Source organism: Castor canadensis, chromosome 14, assembly GCF_047511655.1.
Source record: "Castor canadensis chromosome 14, mCasCan1.hap1v2, whole genome shotgun sequence".
Lineage (NCBI taxonomy): Eukaryota > Metazoa > Chordata > Mammalia > Rodentia > Castoridae > Castor > Castor canadensis.
In genome coordinates this window covers 77,637,204-77,651,836 of record NC_133399.1, presented here as the reverse complement: position 1 = coordinate 77,651,836, position 14,633 = coordinate 77,637,204, and the positions used below count along the sequence as shown (strand labels likewise).

Here is a 14,633-nt window from a genome sequence, read left to right as displayed (position 1 = left end):
AATTCCTATCATACAGAAACATTTTACCAGAGTATTAAAAACCCACTTGGAGGAAATTCAGTCTCATGTTACAAATTATTTCTGTAACTCTTTTTCTATTAATTGGCAAATTAGTTTTAAGCAACCAATTAAACATTAGCATGTAACTCTGCAATTCTTTATGTAGACCAGTCGGACAAGCTCCCTTCAGTATAACTCCGAATTTGGTTCTATAAAATAATATCTTCATTTAATTTAGTGAATGAGAATGGACTCTTACCCAGAAACAAAGAAAAACATCTCTTGAGATGAGAATAGTCCTCCATTTTTTAGACAGAAAAAGCATACTCTAATATTTTTAGGTCCTAAAAAATAGTTGGTTCTCAATGGACATAAAAGTAGGAAAAAATGTTCTGCCAGTCTGGTAAGTTTACATGATTATTCTAATTTGCTGAACTCTGAATTAGACACTAGACAGGAAGAAAAAGTAAAAAATAAAACCAGATATTTACATTACAATTTACAAATATTAATTCTACATGTTTGCAGGAGAGCATTGCCTTGTTGATCGAGGCTTTCATGGGAGACCCCAAGACAAAGCTGATCACCAAAAGAGTCAAAATTCAGAACACTCTTGTAACACCTCCTAAAGGGAGTATTGAATTGCCAGTTTATAGTAAGCCTAAGCAATATTGCAATATAAAATAAAATGCTGTGTGAGAATTGATTAATTGTGTTTTAGAGTTCAGTCAAGAAGCTACAATTATTCCCTTTTTGTGTTGGTTTTCACATCCAAAATGAGCTAAGACATGTTTTTCATTTTATGCGCACACAGAGAAAGTTCAGTATAAGGTAACAGTAAAGAGTCTAGATCAATAGCTAAGAGAAAAATCTGTATAATAATTATGAGAATGATAAATGGAAGTCTCTAGAAAGAGGTAACCCAAATACCCATTGTGATCTACTGGGTATTTATATATTGCTGTTATTTTAAAACACCCAGAATGCCATTTCAGTGAAATATAGATTCGGAATCACTCTGCTAAGTAGTCATGTGATTAAACTTTGTTAGAAGTCCTTAGCTATTTTTCATCAAGGGTCAATTTCTCAGTTATATTAATGTTAAAAAGTTTGATATTCATGACATATGCCAGGCTCTTGATAAATAATTGTAAAGAAATAAACAATAATGTCAAATCCACTACATTTTTTGCTGGAAATGTTATACAAAGACTATTAAAAAACTCACCCAGATACTTTATGAGAGTATGCTTTCTTCCACTCTGAAAAATCATGATCTTAATGCCATAAATAATATGCTATTAACATTCTGCAACATTTCTCTTAGTCCCAAAGAGATAATGGCAAACAGTTTAACTGCCAGGAAAAAGTGCTTTTATTTGGCCACTACCATAACATTAAAGAATACATTGGATTAAATTTCTATTTCTATGCTCTAGAATTATTGTGTAATGTTAGCTCATTTTGTGTAAATTCAATAATTAACAAAAAGTAGTATTAAGTAGTTAAACTCAAACTCTAAATATATCTCTTAGAAGTGGTAGAAAGTGTAGTATAAAGCAATTAGCACTGAAGGGAAGATTGAGAAATGAGAACTTTATTTTCTTGGCTGCCTTTTTACTGGGTGATTTTGGACATATTTCTTAAAATTGTTCCAGTCTAGTTTTCTTAACTAGAAAATGAGAGAATTATACATGATGCTTTCTAAATTTCATTTCAATTCACAATGAGCCAACGGTCTTAAAAACATCCCAGAAATATCTGACCAAAATATCTGAGACATATATGATTAAATTGAACTTCAAAATAAATTCTTGGGTTGTTCATATGTTGAAATGATATGCTTTCTTCATACGCAAGGGTAAAATAACATACAGAATAGAATTGCTTTTTTTTCTTCATTTTTTTCAGAGTATATGCCTGGCATAGGCCTTAAAAAATGATTGAATTCAATAATCCAGAATTTTCTTAATTTCTTTTTTTTAAATTTAATATACAAATACTTTTGTTACTTCCATGTTTTGATTCACATTGTAATGCTTACTTGAGGGAAATAAAGAATTGCAAATTGAACCCCTGGAAACTTCGTCTATTTTCTCCTGAAAATCTCTGCCTGCAATTCTGGGTGATCACCACTATGAGTCAGTAGTATCTACTGCAGCATAAGTTCTAAGTTTTGTTTTCTAGTTGCATGTATTTGACTGAAGACTCTTCAATGAAAATAAGATATTTATTAAGTGCTGTAGTCACTTAAGACCACAGAGCAACTGCTGTGCAAAAAATAGGTTTATTCTATTTGCTTTTATCCTAGCTGCTACTAAGAGTTCCCACAAGGAGGTTTTTACATGGCTGATAACAAAGCTTTCATTTTTGCTTGTGTCTTCTAATGAGTTCTTTATGTGCCTTGCGAAATAATTTTTTCTTTTCTTGGAAGAGAGCAGGGTTTAACTCAGGTTCATTTCTGCATTTTTCATACTCTCTGTGTACTTCAAATAAAAATTACATTTCCTGGCATAAATTTTTCACCTAGGTGTTTGTCATAAGCATTCCTAAGTAGAGATTTCAAGTGAATTTAATTTCATATGGCAGTGTTCATCTGCGACAGCAGCTACTTGAATCAGTGTCCAGAAAGGGTGTGGAACTGGGGAGTTCTAACACACACACCAGGTTTTTGTCATTGCTATTGTTGCTTGATGATAAATCTATAAGCTGTAAGTATTTAGGAAAATAAAAATAAATTTTAGGAAAATATCAGAATAGGCATCTGATTATCTGATAATCTGAACTCTTAATCTGCACCTCTAAGTATGATGATAACTGACTTTCAGAAGCCTTTGGATAGTATTTTTAATAAAAACAGGTGGTTTGTATATGCACTAAGACTGGCACTTTTTTTGATTTTCATGTTGCTGCATACCAAAGTGCACTGAACAGTTTAACAGAAAGCTATGGCTGGAGTGATTTTTCACTTGGGGTTCAGACATAGTCAACCCCACATATAGTAAATGTGTAGCCAATGACACTGGACACACCACAAAGATACAAAGACAGATGTTGAAAACTAGCTTAGACACCACAGTGAACTATAAAACACAGAAGTTCAGATTCACACTAACAGGCTCTAAGAGAGAAATCTGAAAAAGAGAGAGTAAGTTGCTTTTACCTCATTGGAAACCCCAGAAGAATGGTCTTGAACATAGTCCAGAGCCTTTTTAGGTGGCTGGGTGGAGACGTACCACATAAGCAGAAGTGTAGAGATGGAATGAGAAGAATCAATGGCAGCAGGAATGAACATGTGGAAAAGGTGACAACAGTTAGAAATTGAGTGCTGATAGCATCAGATACACATAGAGTGACATGATGGAGCGAAATGGGAGGGTAACCTAGGAGGAAGAGTGCAGTGCTTGTAAATATTCTAAGCACAGGGTAAAACTGCTAGTGATCAATTAGTATACTTATAAATCCATTTCATCATATCAAAATTAGTGCTCCTAGTCTTTGGTCACAGAGGAATGCAAGGTATTAAAGAGACATTAAAGGAGTAAGTGGAGAGCATGCTGGTGAGTTTCCGTTGCGTGGTTGAAAATGCTTATAGAAAATGCTCATAATTTAATCTCAGTACCAAAATTGGTATAGTCCCTATAAACTAGCGAATCAATAATGACAATACATATAAAATAAGGCTTGGGACTATTTCTCCTCTGAAACAAAATATGTTTATGATAATACTATGTTGCAAATTAGAAAAAAATGAGAAAATATTCTTCTTACTAGGTAATGGAAATTCTAGGCAAAATTTTTTGGTTTATATTCATTTACAGTCATGTTTGATTCAGTTCAACAAAATATAATGAATCTAACTAAGTCTCCTTTGCATTTTAATGGGCAAAAGGGGCTACTATAACTACTTGATGTGCGATATATAATCAGTATACATTAGTGTATGATATGGCAGAAGCAAGGTCGTTCACTGACTTCTAAAGTTGTGCATTGTATCTGACATGTTATTTAAGAGTTCAAAATATATAAAACATATGTGACACATACATCAAATACACTGCTGTTGGTAGATACAATTTCTAAAAAAGAACTTGAATTATTAAGGGAATTTGTTATTTGAAGTTTGAGTTGATTCTTTGCCCAAGACTAAGCAATTCCTGTAAAGCCCAACCAGGGGGCTTCCTCTGGTGGGAGTCTGGGAATTAGATGTGGTAATTTTGACCAGGAAGACCAGGAATCAAGGTCCAAAGGGGCTACTAATTTTTTCCTTCCCTTGTATCCCTACTATTGAATGAAGTGTTTTATTGTGGGAATATTCTGGCAATATATTATAGTGGGAATTGCCCAAAGATTTTTTTTTGTTGTTGTTGTTGCTATTTGACAAGCCTAGGTTTAACTTCTGATTCTGCCATTTACTATTTTGGGCAAATTCCTTGATCTTTCTGGTCCCTTCTCTTCTCTTTGGAGGGGGCACCTGGAGTCTCAAACCCAGCACTCTCCAGTGACTTGGTGATTCTTCACCAAATGGGAACTATAGTAATAGAAATTATTATAAATGTACAAATGTTATTCTTTGAACTAGATCAAAATGAACTGCAAACAAATACAAATCTTCCACAAAGCTGTAATAATTGCCCAGATATTCCGGGAAGGAAAATATCTCAACATGTTAAATTTGCAATTAATTACGTATAAAGCCATCCTAATTCATGATCTGCAAAGAACGTATTGGAAGTGTCTGAACACGGACCTAGCCGTCCCACATTTGTGCATATTTTACGCATTCAGCTTTTGCTCTCTGTATGACACCTCGCTCTTCTGATAAGGGTATGTTTAACAAATCAAACAACATTCACCTATTTGTCTTAGAGTAATAGTCTAGCCTCACTTACCGGGCGTCCAAACTCCAGTTCTGAAAAGAATTTATACCAGGGCTCATTTTCTAAATCTATGTCATCTGGATTTATGCGATCAGTCTAGAGCAGATGTGAAGGAAAAGGGAAGGAAAAGGCACACTGAGCGAAGTGAGGGAGACGTGGCGAGGGATGAAAAACGCGCGCGCGTTCCCACGCAGACATGCACCAGCTCATCCAGCAAACCTCAGCAGGACAGAACGGAGGAGGTAAAGTAAAATGAGGAAAATGAGGATATGAAGATGAGCGACCATGGCATCGCTTAGGTGCCTAGGTATTTCCTCGGTCCATCGTTTCTAATTCTCTCCTTGGCTTGTTGCGTAACTATGGGAAACTCACCAGGGCAGTGACAACAGCCATTGATAGCAGGCCAGCGCCATTAGTAAACCAGCAACCAAGGGGCTCCCCATCTTCCTGCCCCCCACTGTGGTCCCAGGATCTGGGCTGCAGTCTGGACAGATTCCCCCTAGAGCAGGCATTGGCGAGCCTGGGGCTAGGGTGGGCAGAGGAACGAGAGGCGCTGGGGACACTTTGGGTGGGTGGGGTCTGTTGACCTGAAGAGCCGAGGAAAGAGGCTGCCCAGGGAGGTGCTGAGGATCCAACCTCTTCTCAGCCTTCTCAGTCCCCGGAGAACAAGGGCTACCCTTGACCTTCCCGCCAGGCAAGAACGAGGTTGCAGAAGGACGGAGCTCACCGGGACTGGGGACAGTGCAGGGGCGCGCGAGCCTGACATGGGGACACCGCCCCGGGGCGGTGGGGACGGGCTACGAGGCGCTGCTCCAAGGGCCGGAGAGGAGAGAGGCTTCCTGTCTGACTCCTTGGGGACAGGTGTCGGAGTTGTAGGGAGAGGGGGCTGCAAGAAAGAGGGGTGAAGGAGACAGTGATTCACCTGGCAGGAGGTCTTGATGAATTTCAGAGCACAGCAGCTGGCAGGGCGCAGTGCCCTGCTGTAGTCCAACGGAGGAGAAAACAATGGAGGGCACGAGGGTCCCGGTGGAGTTGGGGACCCTATACCTGGGGGATGATTTGGACCACTGTGAGATCTGGTCAGGAGATGCGTTTTGTTTGACACCTCAAGATTCATGTTTCTCCTCTCTACTTTGAACTAGAGGAAGGGGTGTGGTGGAGCCGGGGAAGGGAGTGTGTAATACAATCCCATCTTGGCTTCCTGCTCATTCCAATTTAGAGAAAAGGCCAATTTTTACAATTCACTTGCCCCCTGCTTTGGGTGGTTTCTGAATGTTCAGTTAAGATGGAAAGACTAGAGATGCTAAACAGTTTGACAAAACACATACAATTATTTTACTAATAGAAAACAGACAATCAGCTGTTGCTTAATCAGATGAATCCTTAATGTTTTCAAGTAATACATTGATTATTGTTGTTGGTTTTATGTGAAAACTGGGTACTTAAAATACTACCTGTGCACTGCTGCTTATTTGATAACTATCACAGCACCCTAATTAAATGGGGTACAGTTGACCAGTACAGAATATTAGGTCAGAAAAAAAAATATTCTAAGAAGAATTACTTGGTTCTATAGAAGCCATTCACCCTGGCCAGAAGGGCTGTGACTTCTAGGACATATTCCAGGAGCTTCTTAAGCACTTCAAAGCCATTCCATCTTTTTTCCTTATAGTTCTTGAAGGAGCTCAAAGAATTCCAATTACAAGCTACAACTCTTCTGAAAAAGTGTTCTGTAGCCTTTCTAATGTTGGGAGTTTTGAAATACTCTGTCTTCCAAAAAAGTCACTATTTGATATGAGCTTGTTCTAGTGTTTTATTGACTTGTTACATTTACAAGTTTTGCTAATGATACATAGTCAGCATTTAATAATAAATTAAAATGTTTTTAGTAATGTAGTTTTCTTTTAATATTTTATAATAAAATAATATAATAGTAATTGCATGCTGCACACAATGATAGAAAAGTTTGAGACATCACAGCAAAATCGTTCAGGGCACAACTTATCCAACATATGTAGTATCATGATTATCAAGACTGGGAAATAACCTGGGAAACATTTCTGATAGGATGCTAAGTGATAAAGTCAGTGTAGCCATGTACTGGCACGGTATTCAAAGTTGGTTAGAAGAACACAGTTGAAGGAATGCCTATGTACACAAAAGTTCTGGTTTGATATTATTTGTTTTTTTCCTTCTTTTAAATATTATTTCCCTTTGGTGCTATAATGTTATTTTGTAATAAAATCAGAGAGAACATTCCCTTTTGTGTGGAAAAATATTGTAAAAATCCTGAGATATTTTCCCTAGTTTATGCAAATATTAGTTTCAGTTACATTTTAGAAGTAACAGTTAAATTGACAGAAAGAAAATATACTAGTAACTAATCTGCTATTTTCTATTTAATTAAAAATTTTGATTTAATAGTTGAAAAAGTACTAAGACTTTGCTATTTATAAAATACTGTTTTACTCCAATTTTATTTAGATCATTATAGGTGCAGCATATAATTATTTCATGGAATGGTTTTTCTGGAGCTGTTTCTTTTTTTTTTTTTTTTCTTCAGAATAATTAACATTAAAGAGGATCTTCCAGTAATTTTTCTGTTTAGAGAAGCATACTATTTTTTTTCCACAGGAAACAACCTCTGATTCTTTCGAATGTCATAGTATCTAATGTGACATAGTTAGTGGTTATTTGTTCTTGATTTTATAACCATTACTTTTAAGTATAGTATTTTGTTTTGCTAAGGAGCCAGGGAAATTTGTCTTGGAGGAAACAAATTTGCTTAAAAACATTATGACCAGCAGAGGGCAGCAAATTTGCTACACAAATAAGTATCTATTTGACTTCTACCTCAAGGAAATATCTAACAAATGGATAAGTTCTTCTGAGTCATAGAAATATTTTTATGACAGAATATGGAAAAGAGAACAGAATATCACTTTGCATCATACCTTATAATAGCAATTTCCTATTAATTATGATTTTGTCTTTAAGTTCAACACAGTCACAATGAACAACTAGCTAGAAACAATAATTGCTAATCATCAATAACTTTGGAACATGATGAATGGGACACACTTAAGCAGAACAGAGCCTTTATGGGTTTTTTTTGGTGGTACTGGGGTTTGAACTCAGGGCCTTACATTTTCTAAGCAAGTGTTCTAAGACTTGAGTCACTCTGCCGGCCCATTTTTGTGTGGGATATTTTTGAGATAGTGTTTCTTGACCTACTTGCCAGGGTTGGCTTCAAACTGTGATCTTCTTGATCTCTGCCTCCTAACTAGCAAAGTTACCAGCACCCTCTACAACCTTATGGTAAAGAAAATGTAAGGGGCAGAACTAGAACTTTCTCTTTGCTATGGTTGGCCTATTGGATCTCTTTAATTATGTAATGGTCAAATGTATTAATGGACCATTCAAGAGCTACTGCTAAGGTACACAGAAACCTTATGATAATCAGTGACACGTGTGCTGTAATCTCACTAATCCAATTCTTCCCTCTTACGACATAGAAATTCCTTCAAGTTCCGGATCAGTATTAACACTTAGGAACCCATTTAGGAGGTACAACTATATTTTACTCTAACTGCTTATAAAAGACAAAAGAGCAGAAATACTGATGTACCTCATTCTAACCTTGTTTTCTTTTATTTCTTGCCATTAAAAAAACCTAGTCAAGCTCTGGATAGCACTATCTTTGTGTCATCAGTGTAAAAATAAGTGCTTAAGAAAAAGGAAAACTATGAATTGCATAAGATTCTTATTTAAAAGCTACTGAGGGTGAAGAATCTTTAGTTTTATGTTTTTACAATTTAAAAGCACTTCGTTGTTTTTTGGTGCTATAGAAATTCCACTGTTCTTAGTATTCTTGTGGAGGCACATACTTTTTATGTGTTCTAAACAAAATGAAGTGGCCTCAGACTTTCTAAAGACTTCTCTAGCTGTGGCATGGAGAATTAGGGAAATTGATCAGGTGACTGTTGTTGTCAAGGCAAGGGGAAATTACGGACTGGAAGAGAGAGATGACAGTGGCAGTTCTCTTCATGAGTATGACTTTAAGTTCCTTGAAGAGAGGGAAAGAGAGGGGACGCCAAAATGACACTTAAGAAAACTGGGCAGATGGAGAGGTCATCTAAGAATTCAAAAGAACAGCACAGAATTGTCACGCTGTTGTATATAACTTTCAAAATTAAAAATTAAAAGAGCAAAGGAATGTTCTCAAGCTATCTTGAGGAAAAAGACACAGGGTCCATTCGTCACATCTTGAAGCTCCTAAGTGTTTCCATTTGCAGCTGCACTGCCCTCAGTTAGCAAGCTTGCTCTGCATTCTGTACAGCTCCTGTGGCCATGACACCCAGATCTTCTGTTGATATCAATAGGTAACCGTCTCTGTGATACCACTGTCTACGCAGCCCTTTCTTTATACTGGCAATTGGGATGAATTCAGGATCGATTTGAAGAAAAACACATATCTAGTCCTATAATAAAAGGATTAATCTTGTAATAAAAATGCCTGGCTCAAATGATATATGTGACTAGCTCAAATCATTTGGCAAGATGCTGGCTCTCAGCAAATTGATTTAACAATGATAGAAGGTTTGGTTCTTTCCCCTGCTCCATATGATATCCATTCTCATTTTCTTCCAACTTCTACTTACCTTTTCCTGTGGCTGAACAGACTTTTTTCATACCCAAATCTCTGGTAACAAACACCCAAGATTCCTGACCTATCTTCTTAGAGCATTTAAGTAGACTGATCTTGTGTCATAATTACTCAGGATCCAAATATACTAATTTATTACAAATTAACCACTAAACAAACTAATTTATACTGTAAAATAATCAAAATAATTGTGATAGTGACTAGTAAGTAGCTAAAGGCTTCCTACTCAGCTAACCTAATATAGTAGTGATTAAGTGCATGAGTATCCACCTAGCTCTAGCACCCATCAGGTAGGTGGCCACAGGAGCTAATTAATGTGTGCTTAGTCTCCTCATGTGTAAAGTGGGAATACCATGCACCTGTTTCACAGAGTTGTTGGGAACACTGCTTTAGATAAGGTATATATATTACTAATTTCAGAGGCTGGCACATAGTAACTTCTCAGTAAAGATTTACACCTAATCTTATGATTGTTATTATGACTGCTATTTTAAGTCTAGGAAACTTCAAAGCTTCAATCCAAAGACTTAAGTGAAGTAGGAATTTCAGTCACAATGATAGGACCCATGAATGAGCCAGAGAGGAGGAACAGGGAAGACTCTTCAGTTGTGCCTGTGTTCTAACATTGAAGAGGTTTTTATTCATGGGTTCCGTCATCATCCTAAGAGCTTCACAAATCATTAGAATAGACATTAAAGTTTTGCTATTTACATTTGAATATGAGATTAACTATTTTGCCATTTTTAACTCTATGCGATGGTTCCACTGTGGTCAGCTCAATTCTAATCCTGGAAATTTCAGAATTTCAGCTATTTTGATACTCAATCAGCTAACCTAGTAAATGGGTTATAAATTTGCATTGGAACCTGAAAATTGGTGATAGTGGTACTTTTTTTTTTCAGTTTTCCTACTGAAAGCTTGTTATTCTAAAAAAATGAGTTATTTAAAGAAAGGCAAAGAAAACTTAGATAAATACAATATTCATGTTTAAGTCATGTAATTATAAGGCTTTTGAGCATGTTTTAAGAACATCTCCACAAACACAGGGTCAAAAACATGTGAAATCATGGACACTCATGTTCGGTGTGGTGAAGTGAGGCTTTCTAATTAAACTTCAGGGCTGGACTCACATTCATATACTAGCATGATTTCATGGCGACTCTTTGAAGGAGCTAATAAAGAAACTCTCTTTTTCTTGCTCACTGATCCTAAAATTCTTTTAAGGCAAGGGTGAAAGTAAATGGCTATTGACATAAAATTTTTTCTAGAAGCAGGCTGGAAGATGAAGAGAAATTGCAGTTTTAAAGAGATGCTGAGGGCACTGATCTCCCAGGGAAAGCAAAGGACAGAAGGAGGGATGAGGGGAGCAAAACCAAAAAGAAACAACGAAGAACTTATTTGTTAATTCAAACTTAGAAGAGGTAAGTGGCTTTTCTCAAATGCATAAGATTTTTTTTTGTTTGCATATGATTAACTAAATAGAAAAAAATACTGCAAAATGAAATATAATCTTGATCCATTAAGATGACAATCGGGAAACTTGAGATGTGGTGACCTGAGAGGGATTTAATAAGAATCAATTAAACAACTTGTTATAAAAGTATATTTGGAAACTTTCTTCTTAAGTGAAAGGAATATTAAGAAACCAATGTGGAAGCCAAGGGGTGTATCTGCCAGGTTCATATATATCAGGCAGATTAATGAGTGATTAACCACGTAGGACAGCTTTTATAAGTGTTTTTTTTAAAAACTATACTCAGGCCCATAATTTGGTTATGCTAAAAATTGTGCATATTCTGAATATTTATAGGTTATAAAATAAATCTTTCAATTCTGAGACAAGATACACAAATCATGATTCAAAATAAAAAAAGTTCTCAATAATATCAAATAAGTAAATTCCCTTTGTAACAAAACTTGCTAAATGGTAGGGAATTCAGGTTTATTTGGGGACCCTGGAAGCCTAAAGCTGTGGATGCTAGTTAGTGACAAGTGCTTACTGGTCTTTCATGCTGCAGAATTGATGACTTCCCAGGTTCATATTCAAAAATACTCCTTGGCTCAGACCGAAATTTTCTGGTGTCCACTTTTCTGTCTGGAGGATCCCAGTCATGCCTAGAAATAAATAATGAATCACACATTAAAACAGTCCCGTATGCTTAAAAGTGCTGCATAATACCACTCAGTATCTGTTTTCAAAGTTAATTTTATTATAGATTTAAAAAAGCATCCCTCAGGATAAAAAGTTAATTTATGAAAAAGACCACATTTGTGTTTTGCTTTGCATGAATGATTTAAAGAAAGCTATCTCTTTTATTTAATGTATTTTCCCGCAACTATTTATTGCTGGCAAAAAAAACTCACATGAGGATTTTATAGATATGCAGACAAGGACTTGTCACTAACCCTATGTCACCTATGGCAGCCATGTGGGTTTGAGCTTAAAAGAAGCAGCAGCATGCTCTGTGAAGCTGTGCAGTTTATCTGCCTCTCTGTGACCTGGCTTCTTTCATCCAAAGTGACAAAGGATAATGCACACACCATGTTTGATCTTATTTCTTGCGAGTGGCATTAGTTTGACTGTGAGAAGCACAGCAGAATCACTTGGGCTGGCATGCACATCCACAAGTAGAGAGACGCGTGGGAGAGCTCTTTTGGTGTAGCCTGGAAACACCAGAGTGCAACATCTCATTGGAATCTGCCTTTTCCCTCAACTACTGTCATTCCAGGACTATCACCAGGACTTCAAGTAAGGCTTCAAAGAAGGACTTTGCCAAGCAGTTGGGACTGAAGAGGAAAGGCTTCCTTTGGAGAACAAGGAAGTATTATTGACTACAGGTTTTTTTTGGAAGGAGCACTTTCTGACTTTAGAATAGGGAAATTCTTATTCAATGAAATAAAATGAAATTCTGATTCCATAGCACATTGGAAATAGAAGTTCTCTAAGTGACAGAATTAGGGGCAAGTTCTAGCTTTCTACCAAATGGATGAGCAACATTCAACAGACCCCTTTAGCCTTTTTAGTCTTGGTTTTCCCAACTGTGTAAAGCACAGGAAGTAAAATTGTGTCCTTTTTCTTTTCAGAGGGGCCCAAGCATTATGAAATAATATGCATGAAAACCATCTGGGATTTTTAAAGGGATCATCAAATTTCTTTACAAGAGACTTATTTTTATTAACATAAGACAAATAGTAAATTTAAACCTGAGTTAATTTTGGTTCATTTTTGATAGCAAAGAACACTTTTGTATATTATTTCTCATTTTTAAGACATTACACTTCCTAAACTCATCATAAAGAGGTGAGTAGTAAAATGAGAATTTCTTTATACATGGTATGTGTTTATTCTCATGGTACTTGTGGCTTCTATAATTACTCTTAATGGTACAATGAGTGTTGAATATAATTTTTCTCTGATTATATGATTGATGGTACTTAAAAACCAGTATTAATAAAGAATATTTATTCTTTTCTTACTTATTAATTGCCATAGAAGTAGCACAGGCTTTGGATTTAAGTAGAGCTGGTTTGAATCTTAGCTTGGACATATGTGCTGAGAAATTATTGCAATTTTCTTTCTTTTTTTTCTTTTTGTGGTACTGGAGATTGAACCCAGGGCCTCACACTTTCTAGGCAAGTGCTCTACCACTTGAGCCACACCACCAGCCCAACTTACTGCAATTTTCTAAACCAGGCTTTCTAAAAAAGTAGAACACATCTCATTAGGAAGTTCTCAGAATTAAATGATATAATATAAGAAAAGTGCTTAGGTTAGTACTTGGCTCTTAGTGAGCACTCAATAATGATTACCCATAACTAGGAATATCAGCCAGAATTCTAATAAAAATGACACAATGGAGATATGTTTATGAATATTTATTTGAGTGTGAGTAGTTTGTATAAAAAATAATTCAGTGGAGCAATGAAAATTAGAATCAGCTCCAAAAGTTTGTAGAAATGACTCACAAACAGATACTTATTAACTCATACCTTACTTGTGATTTATGAATACATTCCCTAGTTTCAAGAAGATATTTTATTTGTTGACAACATTTCAAGTCTGTGGAAACTGAAAATTATCTGCATAGTCTTTAACTTGCTGTAGCAAAGGAGGTCCATGTCTGTTGTTAATTCTCTCTCTCGTTTTCTCTTTCACAGTGTTGGGAATCAAACCCAGGGTCTGGTATTTGCCAGGAAGTGCTCTATCATTGAGCTGCTTCCTTCTCCAGCCCAACAGCATAATATGTGTGTGGGTTTAGTTGTTCAAGGTGCTCAGGATAGGACCCGGGCAAGGCCTCCAGCATGGTAGGCGAGGACTCTACTATTGACCTACACCCCTATCTATCTTTTATAGGCAATATTGATCAGACAGTAAGGGTTGTGCCAAGTTACTTCCAGTTTAGCTTAGGGTACTATGATAGTATGATCCAAGACTGAAAGCGTTTGCTACAATGTTGGTAGAAGAAACAACATCATATGTACACGACTAATAAGACTATAAATGAATTCTCTCTGTAAGACAAGCGCTGATTCTTTTACTGAGTGGATGTGACTTTATTTTCATCTTAAGCTACCTATAGGCCACCTTGGGGTGGGGGTGGATTGTCTTACTTTTCTGTTGAAGACCGATCCCTGGGTCGTGGGGGAACATGTGGGGGAGGCACTGGGGACGACGCCTCCTTAAAGACATCTGTGCTGTTGTCAGAGTGGCTTTTGGACAGAGGTCTGTAGGTCTGTGTCTTGGCAGCAGGGTGTGACTGCATGCTGTAGGGTGGGTTGTACAGACCTGTCATGAAAAGACAAAGACACACAAACAAAAAGAAGCAAATAATGTTTTAAAAGCAGATTACGTTGCTTACCCCTTAAAATATCCAAGGATTTTACCAAAACTTTTATCAATAAGCACATTCATAATGCATTAGATGGCACAGTGTTTATTAATTTATTGATATTATTAATTTACTAATCGTTATTTCTTAATTATTAGTTTTATATAGACATTGACTATAATAAATCTTTATCAATTATTTTGACATGAGTAACAATTCAGATTATTAGTAAGAATAAACTTACAGGCACTCAGCAAA

The 14,633-nt window shown here is 36.4% G+C and overlaps 1 protein-coding gene and 1 long non-coding RNA gene across 49 annotated transcripts in view; one reads left to right on the top strand and one right to left on the bottom strand.

Moving 5' to 3' along the window:
- Positions 1-14,158, top strand: part of LOC109695375 (uncharacterized) — a 74,169-nt gene extending 60,011 nt beyond the window's left edge. For 2 of the 3 annotated variants that reach the window (XR_002213206.2, XR_012441520.1), the window contains 2 exons: positions 10,815-10,967; positions 12,276-14,158. This is a non-coding gene — a long non-coding RNA (uncharacterized lncRNA). The remainder of the gene's footprint in view (positions 1-10,814; positions 10,968-12,275) is intronic. The other variant, XR_012441519.1, reaches the window with a different exon arrangement.
- The window catches only part of Sorbs2 (sorbin and SH3 domain containing 2), a 326,863-nt gene that overhangs the window by 41,674 nt on the left and 270,556 nt on the right, over positions 1-14,633 (bottom strand). For 24 of the 46 annotated variants that reach the window (XM_074054802.1, XM_074054805.1, XM_074054804.1 and 21 more), the window contains 5 exons: positions 14,158-14,332; positions 11,547-11,661; positions 5,608-5,766; positions 4,893-4,976; positions 3,164-3,220 (listed from right to left, as the gene is read on the bottom strand). In XM_074054802.1, coding sequence (XP_073910903.1) covers positions 3,164-3,220; positions 4,893-4,976; positions 5,608-5,766; positions 11,547-11,661; positions 14,158-14,332 — 590 coding nt within the window. The remainder of the gene's footprint in view (positions 1-3,163; positions 3,221-4,892; positions 4,977-5,607; positions 5,767-11,546; positions 11,662-14,157; positions 14,333-14,633) is intronic. The other 22 variants (XM_074054812.1, XM_020177877.2, XM_074054825.1 and 19 more) reach the window with 4 other exon arrangements.